The 18,629-nt window shown below is 42.3% G+C and overlaps 1 protein-coding gene across 1 annotated transcript in view; it reads right to left on the minus strand.

Moving 5' to 3' along the window:
- ADAMTS17 (ADAM metallopeptidase with thrombospondin type 1 motif 17) overlaps positions 1-18,629 on the minus strand; it is a 159,203-nt gene that overhangs the window by 67,425 nt on the left and 73,149 nt on the right. Inside the window, exons 9-10 of the mRNA XM_033071032.1 lie at positions 12,614-12,754; positions 11,238-11,388 (exon numbers count right to left, since the gene is read on the minus strand). Of these exons, the coding sequence (XP_032926923.1) occupies positions 11,238-11,388; positions 12,614-12,754 (292 nt within the window). The remainder of the gene's footprint in view (positions 1-11,237; positions 11,389-12,613; positions 12,755-18,629) is intronic.

Below are 18,629 nucleotides of genomic sequence, written 5' to 3' on the forward strand. Positions count from 1 at the left end.
AGGCAGTCTTTCTCAAGTGAATCCAGAGGCATCCAGTTGGTTTGGGAGCAATTATTTTTTAAGGGTTGATTGGCATTAAGTGGTGAGGCTGGAAACATGAAAGAGATTGATGGATGCCACTGACAGGCACAAAACCTACCCCAAACAAAAAGTGTGCTATTGAAACAGATTTCTTTTCACAAGAATAAATCTGGCCCATTAAAAAGGAATCCTATATGGGAGGCCATGCTGGGTGCTTTGGAACCATGCCAAATGCTTAGATGTCCAAGATGCTTAATTACTCCTATTTTTAAAAAAAAGATATTCAAGTAACTGCAGCTGGTGGTGGCAATAATCAGCCAGCAATGCCTCTGGGGAGAAGGTGGAATGAGAAAGAGGAAAGGATGTCCTGGTGTGTTGTGCAGCAAAGGAGGAGATGGTGACAGGCAGGGTCAAAGACTGGGAATGTTCTGGGGATCATTGCCCAGTGCTGCTGCTCTGCTCAGCCAGTGTGTGCTGCAGGGATCCCAGTGCTGAACACAACTGTGACCTGCCAGATCAAAACATTTCCAGAATTTAAGAAAAAGCCCCAGGAAAAGGGAACTTTGCACCGGTAACATTTTCCACAGCATCCACCACGCTTTGCATTCCATGCAAGAGGATGATTTCAATACAGTGCTACATAGCTGAGTACCAAATGAACAACAAAGAGGAGTTACATTTCTTTCCACTATTGTTCACATTTCAACGTAATGGTAAAAAGATGAGAAACCTGACTCTTGTGCCAGCTGGTCTTGTCAAGATTTATTGCACCTCATTAAATAGTTGAGTCAACACACTTCAGCCTCATGCTTCTTCCCCAATGTAATGTAAGAGACTGTGGGTGCATGTGTGTTTTGTGTACAGGCATGTTGGTATGTCTCTATAAAACAGATCATGTCTCTATAAAATAGATCTGTACAAGAGAGGGTGCAGAGGAGATAAATCCCAGTCCCAGAGATGATGTAGAACGTACTGAAACAAAACAGTTATCACAGCAGGATCTGCATCCTGCTCCATTTCCACATTTCTTTATGGAAAGAGGATTTTGCACTGTTTCAACCCAAAGAACATTCACAAAAACTGGAAGCAGACAACACAATTCAGCATCTGTATTAACCACAATGCAGAAAGTCATTGTCAAACAAACAAACAACAGCAAATACTCCAGGGAAACCTAAATCAATGAATTTTCATGGCATTTTCCCTGAACAAATAGAGCATATGGGAAAATATCAGTCTTTAGTAATTTTGCCTAAATGACTGTGACTAATTAGTGGTTTACCCACAGCTCTGAAAGCACTTAAGCTCCAATTAGCCATGAGGACATCACACAGTGTTTTATTGATAGGTATAGCGAGGCAGAAGCATTGACAAGGCAGAGATTTCAGAGCTTGCTGAGAATTTCATTGTTCCACCCCATAACTCCCAGATTCTCAACCCCCTGCCTTCTGGAGAGGACTAAAATCAAAAAGTACATCAATTAACCATCCATAAGCATTACAGGAAGAACACAAATCTAGGTAATAAACCACAGTGTGAAGGCACTACCAGCAAAACCTCCTTCCAAACTGTGGCTGGGGACAATACTGACACATAAAATGAAGGGAAGTTTTGGAAATGAAAAATGTAGACAGCAAGTATTTCCACTTTTCCAGTCTTCAGCCCCTGTCTTGCATATAACCACAAAACTTCAGAGCAGAATTTGAGGAGAAACACTCCAGCCAGATCCCTTGAATGACTCAGACAGAAATTCTGCCCCACAAGGAAACCCTCTGCTTCTGCTTCCTGTCACAGGAACATCCTGGCTGAAGATGTGATGGAATTCACTGCATCCCTGAAGAAGTTGTGCCCATCACATAGGAGGACCATTGCTAAATATCTGCACTATGCAAGACCAGTGTTTGTTCAGCTTCAGGTCCCTAGATCATAAACTGCATGTAAATTAGGGTTAATTTCTGCTCCTTGATGTAAAATGGGAAGGCAGAGTGGGTGGTGGTAGAAACGAAGTCATAAAAATGAAAAAGCTTTTTGTACAATTTTGGCTGGCACCCAGAATCCCTCCATAACCCACAAGAACGTGGAAGGTGATAAAGCCAGGTCACACACCCAAGTATGAGCCATGGCATGGGGAAGCAATGGGCAGAGATCACCTCAAATATGTGTGTTTGCACCTGCAAAACAGTCCAGAGTAGGGATAGAGAGGGTGTAAATATTCTCAAACAGGTGGGTGAGGGGTGTGTATATATATGAGTGTGTTTATACCCATACACACATGTATACACACACATAATTGTAGGGAGATAAAAAAAGGAAATACCTCTCTCAGCAATGCCAACCTTTCTGAAATCTCCCATCTTTGAGGTATGGAAAACATTGGATTTTTATAGCATCCCTGTGTTTGATTCAGAATCCTAAATCCAAAGCGTATTTCAGGAAACAGTTACAGAAAAATCTGGTAAGAGCTGAGCTCAGTTCTGGTGCCACACCACTACAAAGCCAGGCCCTTGTTAGTCCCCTGCATTTAATGGTGTTCAGATACCCCAGCACAGATGAAACCATCAGCTTGGGGATTGTATGTCCCTAAGATGTTTTATCATGCTAATAGCTCTTTTCAAAAGAGATCATGTATCCTCCTCAGCTACAATAGGAACCCCAACAAAACTCCCATTAAACAGCAAAGCAGTGGCAGTGACTGCAATGGTTAAACAAGCAGCTTTGTGGGGAAATATCCAAGTGAGAAATGGCAGGACTTGAAAGGAAGTTGTTCTATGTGAGTGGCAGCTCAGAGCTTATACTGATACAGAAGAAGCCATCAAAAGAACTGTATTAGTGCTAATTCTGCATTCAGCAACCAGCTTTCAGATGGCAGGTCCCTGCCTGCAAAGCATTCCCTACAGCGTTCAAGAAGTGCCAGTGAGGATTTTCCAATGATAGATATTTCGCACTGGAAAAATATTGATTTGTTGAAACTGTCTGTGGGGAAAGGTCATCTTTGGATCAGCTCCCAGTTTGAAATATTTCCAAGAGCAAAATAAAATTTTAAAAAGGGAGATGGCTGTTGAGAAGTAGTGTTTCAATAAAAATTTTAAATTACTTTTTAAAAAGAAATTTTAAAAAATAGTTTTTCAACTGAACTCTTAAGGAATTTATACAGAAAAAGAAATCAGCAACTGAAATAAAATGAAATAGTTATAAAGGTGCAAATTTTAGACTGTCAGAAACTCCTGGGAGATAGGAAAGCTTGTCTGCACAGCTGTTAGGAACCAGTCCTGGGAGAGGTCACGATCTGGAAACTCCCGAGCTGGGAGAGATGAGCTCGGCAGGTGAGCGGCGCTTCCGATTACAGGGATTACAATGGCATCTATCTGACAAAGGGGCTCCCTGTGCCAGGTGTTTTCTCTGCCTCAAACATCTCACCACCTAAACAGACTCCTGGGAGCTTGGGGATAAAGAAAGTTTTATCACTCCATTCTAGGTGGAAAGATGAGGAACAGGAAGGGATTAAATGTCTTGCTGTAAGTCTGCTGGGAGATGAGCTGAACCAGAGCTGCTCAGAGCTCTCTGCTCAGTGTCACAGCCACAGGCTCCTGTGTCACTGCCTGCTCCAGTGTCACAGCCACAGGTTCCTGTGTCACTGCCTGCTCCAGTGTCACAGCCACAGGCTCCTGTGTCACTGCCTGCTCCACCATCACAGCCACAGGCTCCTGTGTCACTGCCTGCTCCAGTGTCACAGTCACAGGCTCCTGTGTCACTGCCTGCTCCAGCTAAAGCCAGGCTCAGGCTCTTCCCACCTTCCCCCACTTTTCCAGGATGGTTTCCCTTCCCTGGGACTCCATCCCCAGGAGGACTCAGCAAAGGGATCTCTTTCAGTTCCTTAGCTCAGTGCTGCAGCTGCCATGAGGAGAAGGCAGAGTTCATCCAGCTCCCTGCCCACAGGCAGCAAGTCTGGAGCTCTTTCTGGGGTAGCTTTGCATCACCACTGCTGCTATAAGCTGTGTGATCCTGCCCTGTGACCTCACACGGGCTCACAGGACTCCTACAACTCACACTCTCAGATTATCACCTGCAAGGGAAGCTTCCAAACCTCCAAAGCACAAAGAGAATCCAATGAACAGAGATGTCATTCCCACCATGGAACAACTCTACAGAAGCTTGTTCATTCCCTACTCACTCACTCCTTCACCTTGTCTGCATCCAAGGAAAGAAACACTGACTTCTCCTGGAGATGAATTTGTTTCTGCTGCCCACTGGAAAGAGGAACCTCTTTTTTTCTAGCAGTAGAATTAAATCACCATGAAACCAATTTTTCTGTCAAAATGAGGGGATTATGAACAAGAACTTAGGAGGAGCAAATAGGTTGACTTTCAGTGAAGTACCAGAACTCTAATTTTTCCAAGGTTTTGGCTCAGCACATTGCTAACCAGGAGGGAAAATGTGCTTATGAATGGGATCCTAATTAACAACTATTAGGGACAATAAACACAATTTACTCTTGCTTTCCTATCCAAAGAACAATGCAAATGTTCTCAAAGGCTCACAGGACACTTATGAGCAGCAATTCTTTACACAAGGTGACAAAAACAATGCCCCCAATTTCTGCATCATCACTGTCTTTAATTTTGAGTGCATAAACACCCCACAGCAATCACAATGGAGGTGAGCAGTGCTGTTATGGAGCTTCTTGCTGCTGAAAATGAGATGAAAAGTGTTCCAAACTCAAATCCTGTAAAACTGGAAGGCACTTTTGGAAAGCAGCCACATGTTGACCCAGACAAGATAATTGTGAAACTCAGATCTGTGTCTCTGTGGCCAAACTGCTGACCTGTGTCTAGAGCTGAGATTCCAAGATCATGCCAGACAAGCAGTGGAAGACTCCCAGACTGCAAGGAAGGCACAAAGGAATAGAAACACTTTTTGTTTTTTTTTTAACTGTTCACTAGGAAGCAAACAATGACACAGGAAAACACCATCTCTAGTTTCAGCTGTCGCTGGTGCTCTCAAGGAAAACTAAAAACTTTCACAGTCTAAAATATTTCTTTACAAAGCACCAGTTTTATTTCATTTTTTCATGTACCTGGAATTAAATTAATAGTCAAAGGAAAGAGATTGGAAAGAGAGCATTCATAAGACCCCAAGCCACTTTTATGGCAAAACATCATGCTGAATACAAATATTTCCAGTGCCTTTAGGGCACCCATGTCACCAGCTCCAGGGATTCATAGACATGGAAGAATCCAAGGAGAAAAGGGCTTTTCCTACCACCACACAACTCTCACTGTGTGAGCTCTTCAGCTTTACTGAGCTCAGGTTGAGAGAACACAACACAAATGTGTCACAGCAGCTGGAAAAATCATAGAAATGTCTTTATATGGTCAAACCTGGAAGTAGAAACACATGGAATAAAGCACTGGAACAGTCTTTGAATTAAATGATTGGAATTTTGTGCTGTGACTTATTACCAGTGTTTAAAAGAGCTGTTCTTAAGAGTCATGTTCACTCAACAGCTCCCAGTGAACTCCTCAGGCCTCAGCACCTGAGTCAGATATGAAAAATATTGATTTTTTTTTAACAACAGGCAGAGTTGTCCATTAAAAAAGAAAGATAGGAAAATTAAAAGAATGAAATAATGGATTTTGTCTCTTGGCCATGGGAAAAGAGAAGGAAGGGACAGCAAAATAAATATAGATATGTACACACACTGTTCAGATGTGGTTGTGAAAATTATGGAGTTTTTCTTGAAGTGTTTTGCAGATGGGAAGTTCCCAGCAGGCCAGAGGGAGAAGTCTGAATGCCCTTCAAGCTTGTTACACACTATTTTCAGGCTGATACTCAATCGTATTCTGGCTAATTTTGTAAAGTTCAGACTTTAGCTGGAGATGCCACATCACAAGGCTACACTAATTCTTTCTCCTCCCCTTGTCTTAATAAGAAATGAAGAACTGCCAAGCTCAAGTGTTTAATTCTTAATAGGCTCTCTCTACTATTGTTAAGAGTTTATTATGTTTATATTCTGAAATTTCCACGTTGTATTTTTATAATTTTATTTTGGTTCCCTTCTCTCTTTCTATTTTTCTTTAAACCACTGCACCAGAATGTGTTTTGACCATCTTCCAAACTGAAACACGTACAAAAATTTCTGAAGCATTCCAATAATTGTAAACTGGGCTGTGCTGCCCAGGCAGGAACTCTGCTTCTCTCTCCTTCTTTCTCTCTCTTAAACAAAAAGCATTTCCACTGAAAATAAAGAGAAAAAGGTATTTTTGCAACATACAGAAGTAGTGAAATAGGACACTTCAGCTTCATAGAAACAGGGAATGTGAAAAGAGTCTGAATTCTAACAACCTACACAAGGAAAACTATAAACTATAGAAAGGCAATTAAGTTAATTGTTACCTTTACTTCTCAGAAAAAAAATCTGCTCATTTTATTTCAGAATTGCCAGGCTTCTCAAGAAAAACCCAACCCATCCCCTTCCAGATTTATTAGTATTACTGTGTAGACAAAGTCCCTGGCTGTACAGAAAATGACAATGCAACCTATTATTTTCAGGATAAACCAGTTTTCAATCTAATTACCACGTTCTTGTAAATATTCTACATGTTACTAAATAATAGGGCTCACTATCATGGTCTGCATCTCACAAATGGCCCTGCAGAGAAAAGGCAAACAGAGGCCCATTGATTCCCATGCACAGAGCCCAAAAGGCCACTCCAGCAGTCTCTTTGCAGGATCAAGACCACAGAGAGACCAACAATTGCTGAATTATGCTCACCACCACACCATCAAATACGCAAACTGAAGGGGTACAGAAAATCCACTTGATCATTATAATTGCTGGTTTTTCTTTGCTTTGTTTTTGGTTTCTCTCCTTCTCCATATTAGCCAAGAAATCTACTTTGTCTCCTTTGGCTTGCAATCGACTTCACCCTCTTGTTCTGCAGCTTGTAGATATTGGGAAATACCTACATTTGTTACAAAACCACCTGAACCTAAAAAAACAACTGAGCCAATTCTAGCTGGTTTAATGTTTCCAAAAACAGTGCTGTGTCAAAATTCACATTCCCAACTACATCTGAGCTGACAGTGTCCCTTGTCAGAAAAAAAAATCCTCTTAGTAGCAGAGTTAATCTCGTTCCAAGTGCCACTCCAGCCTCAGCCCAGTTCTGACTCAAAACAATGCTGGACGGTAACGGTTACGTAAAAACCCGCAAAAATGTGTTAATAATAAATAAGCCAAAACACTTATAAAACAAAAAGCCAAATGGATACATGAGATAGAAATCACATTTTTTTCCCCCATAAATATGATTTCAGTGCAAAAGCCTCTGTTGGTAGGCGTGCCAGCCTGAAAAATAAAGATTAAACACGCAGAAAGTTTCCATGTGAGGTTTCAAATGTGTTTTGATGAATTTCAGGGGGAGAAACATCATCTCTGCTCCCTGAGAAACTGAGCAGAAACCACCCATGCTATTCCTCTTGGAATAAAACAGGGAGAGGAAAGGGTTAACTCCTGCTCTCGAGGCATCATTGCCTGGCTGGGGTTGGAGCTCTCTGCTTCCTCTCTCGGAGGGGTCAGATGAATTCACAATAGCTGATTCATAGCCCAGTGTGGAGCTGAAGGACAGAGGTCAGACAGGTTGAATTGCCTGTAATTTGCACAACTGCTCCCATGCTAGCCCTGGACTCACAGGAGCACTCAGCAGGCAGAGCCCCCCAGGATCTCTGTGTTTGGGGTGCTCTGATTACACCCTGTGCAGTGTCAGAGGTGCCTCTCTGTCCAGCTTTTCCTGCAATTACCATGATGTTGCTCAAAGCTTCAGAATGACACAGTCATACATTTAATTTCTGCTAAAAGCAACTTGCCTCCCCCAAAATAAAGGCCACTGTGTAGCCTCTTAGGTGGGCCAAAGCTCTGCCAACACAGTGCAGCCTCCCAGCTGGGGAGAGGCAGCACGTCTGGCATGGCACAGCACACTTGGACATCCTGCTAGAGAAGCACTTGCATGGACCAGACAATGCCTGACATTTGCAATGGGAAAGATCAACAGAAAGCACCATGGGAAAGCACTTTGATGCCTTTGCATATTCCAGGAGAAAACTCTGTAATTTGGATGTGAAGGGGGAATCTACTGAAGGGTGTTGAGAGATTCATTAATATCCATGAAATCATAGAACCATGGAATGGTTTGGGTTGGAAGGGACCTTAAAATTCACTCAGTTCCAATCCCCTGCTATGGGCAGGGACACCCTCCACTATCCCAGGGTGCTCCAAGCCCCATCCAACCTGGCCTGGGACACTTGATCCTTGCCCTAACAGGAACCCAGGCTAAAAGCCTGATCCACAGCTCCTTAAAGAGGTGACATGCACTAAAAATTTTATCCAACATTGAGGCTACAGAACCAGATTCTGAATCATACATCTTGGAGGTCATAGATTACAACAGACTATGGGTCATCTGACTTATCATAAACTCATTTTTTAGTATATTAAAATGTAGAAGGAAAGAAGAAAGAAATGTTGAAGTTTGATGTATGTAAAGTTGAGCCTTCCTCATGTTTTAATTTCTGTTCTGTGAATTTGGAGCAGAATAGCTGCAGAATATCTGGTTTGGCAAACTTATAAACTTGAGAGCTACAGTTCTGTTCTAAGGTATCTGAGTTATCCTTAAGAACAAAATGGAAGAATAATTTTGGGGATGCAATCTCAAATATTCAGAAAAGAGTGAATATTCATGGATTAACTATCTTGTTGGATTGGTGTTGGAGGCCCAGCCCCTGCCAAGCATTGAGGGACATGACTCTGTGAAAGCAAAGACTACATTCCTTCAAAAAATTGGGCTTTGATGCTGTTAAAGGAGAGAGCTTACTGCACAGAAATTTTCTGCAGTTTCTCAAAAATGTTGAAATTTTGGAACCATCTAACCTCTGAAGTTTGCTCTAAACCAAATTGCATGGCATTTTTGAGTATAGGGCCTCTAGTTTGCCTGATATAATTATGTAGCTCAACTATCTCCAAAGAAATACTGTAATGTAACTCTTTTATTATATAAGAAAATAGGCAGCAGACACATGTAATCATAAAAAGATTGAGCAGGCTCATTTCCTGAAGTTTATTTCCTTTTCGTAACAAATATTTACTGTCAAATGTTTATTGCTTTTACATTTGGATTTTTTTAATACTTTATTGAATTAAAAATACCACATTACCATTGGCTAAAAGAGGAGACAGCTGTATTTGCCAATAATTTCTACAGCTAATGCCAGTGACCAGTGCCAATTTTTTTTTTGGTTCATATTTTTGTAGACAGCTTTGAGACTTATGATACAAGTATTCTGCAGATGAGGCCTGAGGAACACAAAGGTGAAAAGAACACAAATTTCAGAGGTTTAAAAATCAGAAGTGATCATTTCCTCTGAATATTTTCTTTCCTTGCCATCAAACACCAAATCAGAGTAGCATAACAGGATGTAAACATTTGCTTAAATTAATGGCATATGACATAACTGATCCAGAGCTTCACAGGGTGAATGCTAATTTTTAATGCACATCTGCAACAGAAATAAGTCTAAATAAGAGATTGCAAATTTGTTTTAATCTGCTGAAGTTTTCTACCAGGCTTTTCATTAGGAAGCACCAATGTCCTCACAAAATATGCTGCTTTTTCAGGAGAGAGATGGAGAAAAAGAGCACATTCTTTATTGTGTTCTTAAGTGTCAAATAATTAGACTGGTGAAAAATCTTGGGAGACACCAACACCTGCTGGATCTCCCAGAGAACGGTGCCTCTTGGCACATTATTCTGGCAAACAACAAGTCCTTGAAGCAATTCCAGAATGGACACACAACTCCTGTGTGAGAAATGCTGACCACCTACCAGCGGGCTGACATTCTCATCAGGCACTGGAATATCCAGAAACTAAATGGTTTTTTATCACAACAAGGGAAATAGCAAAAATCTCTTCCAAGAGCAGTCCAGCTGGGTGACACCCACACAAGTGGAAGAACTTGAGTCATGCTGGGTAGATCTGAGGTTTTCTTTACAGACCTATATTCTAACACTTTGCTTCCAGTACAGTAGTCCTGGTGGTCTGCATTTTCTTGATGGAGCTGGGAAACACAACCTATCCAGATTCTTCTCCTATTGTTTTATATTAGCTAGTTTCCAAGTCCAAAATAAATAAAACAGCTAATGTGAAACTAAGAACATTTTCCCAGGGCTTGCATGTGTTCGACAGTTTTAGTAATTTGGCACTTAGAAATCTCAGTTATCCCTGATTATTATTTTCTTTCTTAACACAGATTTAAGACCCCAACATTGCTCATAAAGGGAATGAGAGACAACTAAAAAATACAAATGGCCAATTATTAAAAGCAAGAAACCTGTCAAGAGGGGATGCTGCCAGCTGGTGCTGGTGACCCAACACACTTTCATGACTTTTTTTTGTTATCTCCAAGGCCACACTGGAAGCAACTACTAGTGAGGCACTACCTCACTCCCTGTATAAAGTGGGGGATAAGATTTGCTCAGAATTAAAAGATCTGATTATGTGTAAGACCTGATGAAAAGTTTGGTTGTCTAAACTCCAGAGGATGAGTCCAAGAGCCTCATCTCAAATACAAATTGCTTCTAGAGAAAGCAACAATCAATGTTTCCATTTTGCCAACCAACCCTGCGGTACAAGCCATGCTACATCCAAATCCTGCTGAAACACCGTGGTGCTTAGAAAACCGAGATTCTGCACAGAACTCTGTAAGGGCTCATGAAACAAGCAGAAATCAGCATTTCCTCAGCACAGAGTTAAGAGTCAGCTCCTAAGAACACTGCAGTGGTCTGAAGGTGAAGCCTGTGGAACACCCAGCCAGCCATCTAAGCTTACTCTGAGCAAGTAGCCAGACACTCTTGTGAGGAGAGACTTTCACCTCAGCTGAACTTCCAGGAAAACAATCTCTGCAGAGCATTTCAGCAAAACAATGTCAAAAGGGAACAGAGTGCAAACACCATTTTTCCTGAGTCTGCTCTGGGAGATTACCACGGGTCGTGAGGGGAAAGGACGAGGCCTAAGCAGGAGCTGCGGACATGGCGCTCAAGGCCGCATCATTTCCCACCACCAGCGCTCAAACTGAGGCAAGGACAGATTCCTTTTCCCTTCCTCAGGGCTTGGCAGCTTTATTCCCACTTCCCACCTTGTTTCCAGCTACAACCCACGAGCTCTTACCTCCATGTTCTTACAGAAGGTGGCGTTGGTGCCAAAAAGGATCTGGCACTGCTCGTCGGCGCTGTAGTGCATCCCCGGCAGCTTGTGAGGGAGCCGCACGGAATATTGGCTGCGGGGGTCGGTCACCAGAAGGCAGGTGCTCACCTTGGACCTGGCAGCAAGGAAAAATGCCCTTTAGGGAAACCTCTGTCCTCTCTTGAACAGGGATTCTAGGTCAAACACTGGGTTTTCCCTGGAACTCTTCTAAATTGTTGAGAATTATGAATAGAAAGGGCCTTGGGAACTCGGCCGTGGCCTCAGGCCTCAAGGCAGGACAGACATTCACAACATTCTGGGTTAAACATTTGTCTGAACTGTTCCTAGAAATCTGAGAGACTCAATTTGGCCCTCAGGCAATGTAGCCCAAAGCTTCAGTAGCCTTGAAATGACAGCTGGAAAGTTTTCCATCATGTCTCACCTCAATTCCCCCAGCTGCATTCTGAGCCCTTGACGTTTTTTCTTACCCATCATAGGCATAAAAGGAAGATTTTTCTCTTTGCCTTCAAACAATTTTTTACAAATTGGAATATCACTGTCACATCAGGGGCCAGAGGCAGCCAGATGAGTTCAGATGCAACTCCTTTTTCTAATTCATGCCTTTAATGTGGCAGTAAATATCCCATTTTCTTTCATTATTTTCCTTTCTTTCCCACCTTTAACCCCCAGAATGGGAGATTTTCCATGCTGAACCCACTCCTAGCACAAAGCACTGTGCCAGGCACTGTTTGTCAGAGAGCTGCACTGTAGGTTTAAGATTAGAGCTGCAGAGTTCAGACAATTCCAGTGTTTCCTGTAGTAAATGAGTTAACAAGCAGCAAGACAGAAATCCTTCCTGAACAATTGAATATGATGAGCTGAAACGTGGATGCAGTGGGAAAGAAGTTTATAGTGAACCATTTTAGACCAACACTCACTGTGTGAGAAAACACCCAGAATTACCTTCAGGCAAAGTCAAGTTTCAATAAAATAAAAGCTATTTAATAACAAGACAGTAAAAGCCACAGCATAAAGCTGCAGCATCTTTAAGCAGAGATTTCTGCAGGCCACCTACACACAGATTTCTGTCATTGCAAAATTGAAGGGCATTTTCTTTAAAAAGAAGGTGATAAGGGATTTTTTAAAAGATGTTATCAGCACATTGACAACTGCACATAATTCTTCTGCCTCTCTTCAATCCTCTGTTTCAAGGGGCTATTGCAATGGAGACAGATTCAAATTTGCACACCCTAATGACACATGTACACTTCTTTAAGAGGAAAATTGTTAATACTTTCACTTCAAAGCAACAGAGTGGATTCTTGCCTGGCAGGATTTCTGACACTCAGCGCAATCCTTACTTTAGGAAGTTTTCGAGGTCGTCTCGGCTGCACGAAGACCAGGAAAGGTCACTTGGGTTCCTGCCCTTCACCCATTCTCCAGACATAATGTGAGACCTCCCAGCACAGGGCTGATGATCATCATCGTGGCTCATTCCCATGCTGTTGGATTAGAACAATACAAGAGAAAAAACCTGTCAAGTTATGATGTGGGTTTCTCATTTCCCTTAGCAATGCCACTCTCAGCAATTAACAGCTGGACAACAGGCTGCACATACAACACACAATCAGTCAGGTACTGCCCTGGGCACCTGTTAAATAAATGAACTAGAGGTTCCTTTAATTTATCCATTTCCTTAATTTCACAAAGTGTTTGGTATTTGTGAGTTTGAAACCTTTAAATGTGCTTCTTCTGGACTGTCCTCCCAGGGTTTATGAGAAGTGAACCTGAAGAAGTGATGTAGCTCAGAGTAGGGTATCTGATGGACTATTTACTGAAACTTTTGGATTGCTTTCCCAAATCTAGTGGATAGGATCCCTACAATTACACTGAGAGAATGATGTAGACGTGGGGTTACTTTGTTCTTGCATCAGTGAGAATTTGGAATGGACTGTTAGAAAAAAACATTTCTAAACTGGTGGTATTGTACAATCACCTAACCTTGAGGCTGATCCTTTTTTGAGTGGTGGGTTGGATCAGATGATCCCCAGTGGCCCTTCCAACCTAAATTACCCTCTGAGTCTGTAACAGCAGTGCTCAGACTGTAGCCTGAGGCAAAGCCAATCCCCATTTCTGCAAACACTGTCCAAACAAGCACCAAGACTGCCCCATGCCCATCTCAGCAAGGACAGAATGTGACCTACTCAGCAAAACAAACCATCTAAACAAAGAGCAAATTGTGTTGTATAAACACATAGAAGAACTCAAACACATTTGGTGAGGATTTCCAAAAGAACTCAGAAACAGAAAAGTGTTGCTTCAACCTCCATCCAGTTTCCCCCTCAGGACCCTTCTGTCATTAGGGGAGTCTTCACCTTTGGGCTGCTATGGCAGGTCCAGGTTCAGAATAAATCCCTGCTGTCACTATAGGAAGGTGAGACTACCCTGCTGCAGGTAAAACTTTGTGAACAGGGACAAATGGTGTGACCAAGGCCACCTGCTACACTCAGTCCTACACTCAGCCCATCACACCAACCTGCCTGGCAGTGAAAATGAGCTCAGGATTTTCCATCCTACTTCAAAACGAACATTAAAACCCTTTTTCAGAATCATACAGAATAATAATTCCTTGAAACAGTAACATTTCTTCTTCAATTCCAAGGTGAAATGAAAAATGATTTCCAGAAGAAAGGTGCCTTCTATAGCCAGTGTCATTTTCTAGCAAAACATCACCAGTTTGGGGCTGAAAACACAGAACTCACTGGGTCTCCAGCTGGCTGGCTGGAGCAAGCCAGGAGCAGCCCCTTTAAATGTGCACTGTTTAATCCATGCTATTTCCCTACAAATCTGAGGCTCCTGTTTGCTTTCTGACTGTGCTCTTGGCTTTGCTCCTCCCCAGTCGTGGGACTCGACTGCTCAGAGCCCAAACACGACATCCATTTCTAGCTGCAATGAACCAAAACCCACTTCAGCACTTTGATAATTATGGCTTAGATTAAACCACCATCTCTGCTATTTTTAGCTTATAGTGAAGATTATATGGTGGAGTCTATTATTTTAGGTTTATCTCCAGGGACATTATTATTATTATTTCTAGCAAAACTACATTTAATATAATTTTTAGACTCAGAAGTTCATACTTATTCTTGTTTTTAAACCTTTGTGGTTTTTGAACACTGCAGAAACATTAACATCAAGCACATTTTGTTTGATGCACGCAGGAATAATCTAACAGTCTATTAGTAACTCTGACTTCAAAACAGTAAAGAGTGAAATTCCTGCTCCACTGAAGTGAATGGGAGTTTTGCCATTGACTTCAATGGAGTCTGGCTTTCACTCCAAATATTTTACCCATGTTGTTTCTACACACAGAGAAAGCTCCTCATATGCTAAGGATGAAAGCTCCAGCAGCATTTCTCCAATGCAAATAAGCCCATCAAAAGATTGTGCTCCTAAAAGCCAGGAAGGGAAGGGCTCAGTACCATGAAGCAAGGGATGGGAGCTTGTCAGGAATCTTCCAGAACAAAGTTTGCCCCAAATGCTGGTTTAGAAGGCTCATGGGTATGCAGCAATCCTGTTAATTTTTCTAAGGGAGACCAGGCAGGATTCCAAGGTTTCTTGCAGCTTGTCTGCCTTGTGACTGCCACAGTGCTGAGACTCAAGGCTGGGTCATTTCTGAGTTCTGTTTCTGTGGGATGGGATCTGGCATCCCCCTGAATGGTCTCCTGGTCAGCACATCAGCTGTTCCACCTCAAAAGGATGAAAACTAATCAACTTCCTGACTTTCCAAGTGCTTTAGGATCCCTGATTTTATCCCTTCCAGAAAAGACTAGTGTTTGGTCTAGAGTTGTTAATTAAGAAATGCTTTAGCTTTCTGATTAGCTTAAATTATTTTTTGTCAAATATGTTGAAAGTGAGATTTTGTTGGCAAAAGTACTTACTAATTAGTACATTCCTGCCCTTAATTTTATTTTAAACCTGATCTCATGGAAGATGTCTTGCCTAGGACAAATGCTGAGGCTACTAGTCTTTACTCAGCTTTATCTTGCAGGTGGTTTGAAGCAGATAAAATGTATTCTCTATAAAGAATGAATCAGAACTCACACCTCAAGTTATTTACAGGCTTCTTCTGTAATTCAATCAATTACTACATGCATGGAAATCTACCCATTTCTGAATCATTCCTGTTTCCTTAACAGAAATTCTTTTAAAAGTCATAAGCATAAAGGAATTGAGCCTGAAAGGAATACCTTTATTGGTATAAAGCAAAAGAGCTTTGCCAGTTTATATTAGCTTGGGATCTAGCCTCAAGGTACACAAGCAACCCCTCCTGGCCTCTCAGTGATGAGTTTCTGGTAGAATGAAACCAGCAACACCTTTAGAGCCTGTTTTAATTGGCAATGCAGAACTTTTCTCAGCATCTACTTTACCTTACAATGGCTCACTTGAGAAAATGATTAAATGACCTGAAGGACTAATGCATACCCTAGCATGCTAACACATTCTTTTCTGAAGTTCAAGGGTCTCCAGCTACATCAAAGGAACCAGGTTTTCCTAAACAGGCAGTAAATGTAATGCCATGCTGATTCTTTTCACTAATGAATAGACCCCCTCCTTTTAACAGAAATAAATGGGACAGAGCAGTGTGTGTTTGCACTAAACACCAGTGCAAACTGAATCAATAGTTTACATTTCATTTGTGACCATCTAATCTTACCTGCTATTCAGAGTTTGTGTAGAATTAGAAGTAGGTAATCAGTCCCTTGAAATATTCTGCCTTGGGAAGTTCTATTCTTACATGAACTGATCTTGCACAAAGAGTTGATAAGAAAAGCTCTTAGATTAGCAGTAGCAATGTCAAAATGACACTGCACTGCCATGCAAACCCACTGCCCTGTGTGCTCCACGAGACACAAATGTCCATTTTATCAGAAACCACAAACAGATGCTGCCTGTTATCCTTAACAAAGCCATTACAGATGAGCAGGACTCAGTTTCCCTTTGTGCTGTTACCACCACAGTCCTCCTCCATCCTAACCCCATGGGAAACCTCAGCCTTTCAGTTCATCACATTCCCCCCCTGAAGACAATGAGATTCCACAAAGGCAAGCAAGGACAGCTCAGACTGTCAGCCCTTCAACTCCTTTCATTCAGTGTTTACTCAGAGTAAGCACCCTGGGTCTCTGGTTTCACACTCCAGCTTCTTTCCCAATATAAATAATGCATTGCTTACCAGTCAAAGACACCACGGCCTCACTGGAGGAGTCCTGCAGCAGTCACTGCTGCTCATCTTGTGTGAGGCCAGAAACAAGCTGACTGACCAGTTTGAGTCCTGACTGTTAACATAATCACAGCAAGGCAAATCTGATCAGGAGTCACAGGGAGGCAGCAACAACAGATCCCTTTGATGCAGTTTTTCTGGAGAGCAAGGCTCTGAAGTAGCACTGCTATGAATAAAAACCAGCATGCAGTCTCTGGGAGCTCTGGTCTCCCTGAAGCCTGTGCAATCAGAACTGGGTCAGGATGCCAGAATTACACTCTGGGTCTGAGCTGGCCAATTTTTTGTGTAACTCTTTTAAGCTAAACTCAATTATCAGTCCTCTGTTTTCCCACAGCAAAGCTGAATGAATACACTTGCTTTGTTTGTTTGGGTCATTAGTGGAGTTTCTCCTCTGGACAGCTAATGTAACTAAACTGCTCTGTTTACTCTTGGTGTGTTTTCCAGTGTTTCCTGTTATTCTTTACAAGCCTGAGCCAAAGTGCACCAAAGCCTGTGGAAAGCCTCCTACTGCACCCAATGCACTGCAGATCTCAAGGTTCTTGAGGTCACATACACAAATCTTCACCAGAACCACTATGACCATCAATAAAAAACCCAAATCTGAGTTAGAGGATAATGCCAAGAGCTGGGAGAAACTGATTTAGGAGATGTTTAAAATCTTTTCAACAGCTGCAACTCTGGCTGATAAGAGACCACTGGAGAAATCCCCAGGACTGTTATCGTTCACTCCCATTTAGCAGGGAGAGATATGAAGCTGGGACAAGAGTAAATGTGATAGAAAATACCAGCAGCAGCAGCACTTTTCTTCAGAAAAAGGGTAGCAACTGAAAAAAAGAAATATGAAGAAGGGAAGCCTGAAAAAAAGACACCCAGAAGTGCAAATGTCACAATGTAAGATCATCTCCCTCTGAAAGTCAAACCATTCCATTTGTCTGCAAATAATTCAGTGTGAGTCAAACACTGGATCACTTCAGGGACTCATGGCTATCAAGGTGTCCTGGCTGTCACCCCAGCTGCTTATTAAACATGCATGACAAACAATTGATTGCTCTCCACACAACTGCACTTACCTCAGCCACCACCTCTCCAAAGGGCAGGGAGGATGTGCAGCTGCCAAGAAGGAAATGAGGACAGCAGGCTGTCTCTCACTCCCACAGACAGAAATCCAAAGGAGTCTTTCTGAATAACCAACTCACAAAAAGCTGTAACTGTGTAAGATCAGCAACACATTAAGTAGGAAGAGCTCCTTGGGGCCAGCCCTGCAGACCAACATGGCCTCAAAGAATTGAGCCAAGAGCCCATTACAGCTGTATCTCAAGTGCAGTGGGGACAGGAGAAGGCAGAGGGATCTCATGCTCCAAGTGAAAAGTTCAGTAGGACCACTATGTTTTTACATTTTTGGCTGATACTTGATTGCTGGACAGCAAGTTTTCTCTACCTGTAGCATTTCTTATCCTGCAGATGTAATTCTAAAGGCTTTGTTTCTGCAAGGGAACATTGCTATGAGCTAGGCAGCACCAGCCTGGCACGTCACCACTGACCTTCTCAGAAGTGAATATGAGAGGTCATTCCCTGTGACCCAGCTTGCCATGACTCACCCACAAGTAATCCAGCATTAAATGCAGAGCCAGGACTAAGCACAAGATTTCTTTCTAAAGCCCACAGGAGAAAAATAAATGCAAAAGGAAGGCAGACTGAACAACATCCTTGCAGAGTGGGAGAGGTAAGGGAGGAGGGGAGCTGTAATTAATCTGTTCTGGCATGTCAGTGTGGGCAGGAGACAGTGCCCCACAGGAGGACAGCTATTTAGACATGCACAATACCATCTGTTTTTCCATATGAAGGACAAATTTCCTCCCCTTCCCACCTCCTATCAGGTCTCAATGAAGGTTTGAGAAGGGAATCCCATCTCTGCAGTGCACCCAATATCAACCACAAAGGAAGGTGCTGGTATGGAAGGAGATTGCATAGGGTGTGTGGCTGGCAGCTGAGAACATTGAACATGGCCATTAAACTCAAATCCAAACAGGTCACTAAGCACAGGATGTACATCAACAGTTCTTAGCAGCTCCTGCCTTGGGCTGGGCTTGAACCAG

Source organism: Catharus ustulatus, chromosome 12 (assembly GCF_009819885.2).
Source record: "Catharus ustulatus isolate bCatUst1 chromosome 12, bCatUst1.pri.v2, whole genome shotgun sequence".
Classification (NCBI taxonomy): Eukaryota; Metazoa; Chordata; class Aves; order Passeriformes; family Turdidae; genus Catharus; species Catharus ustulatus.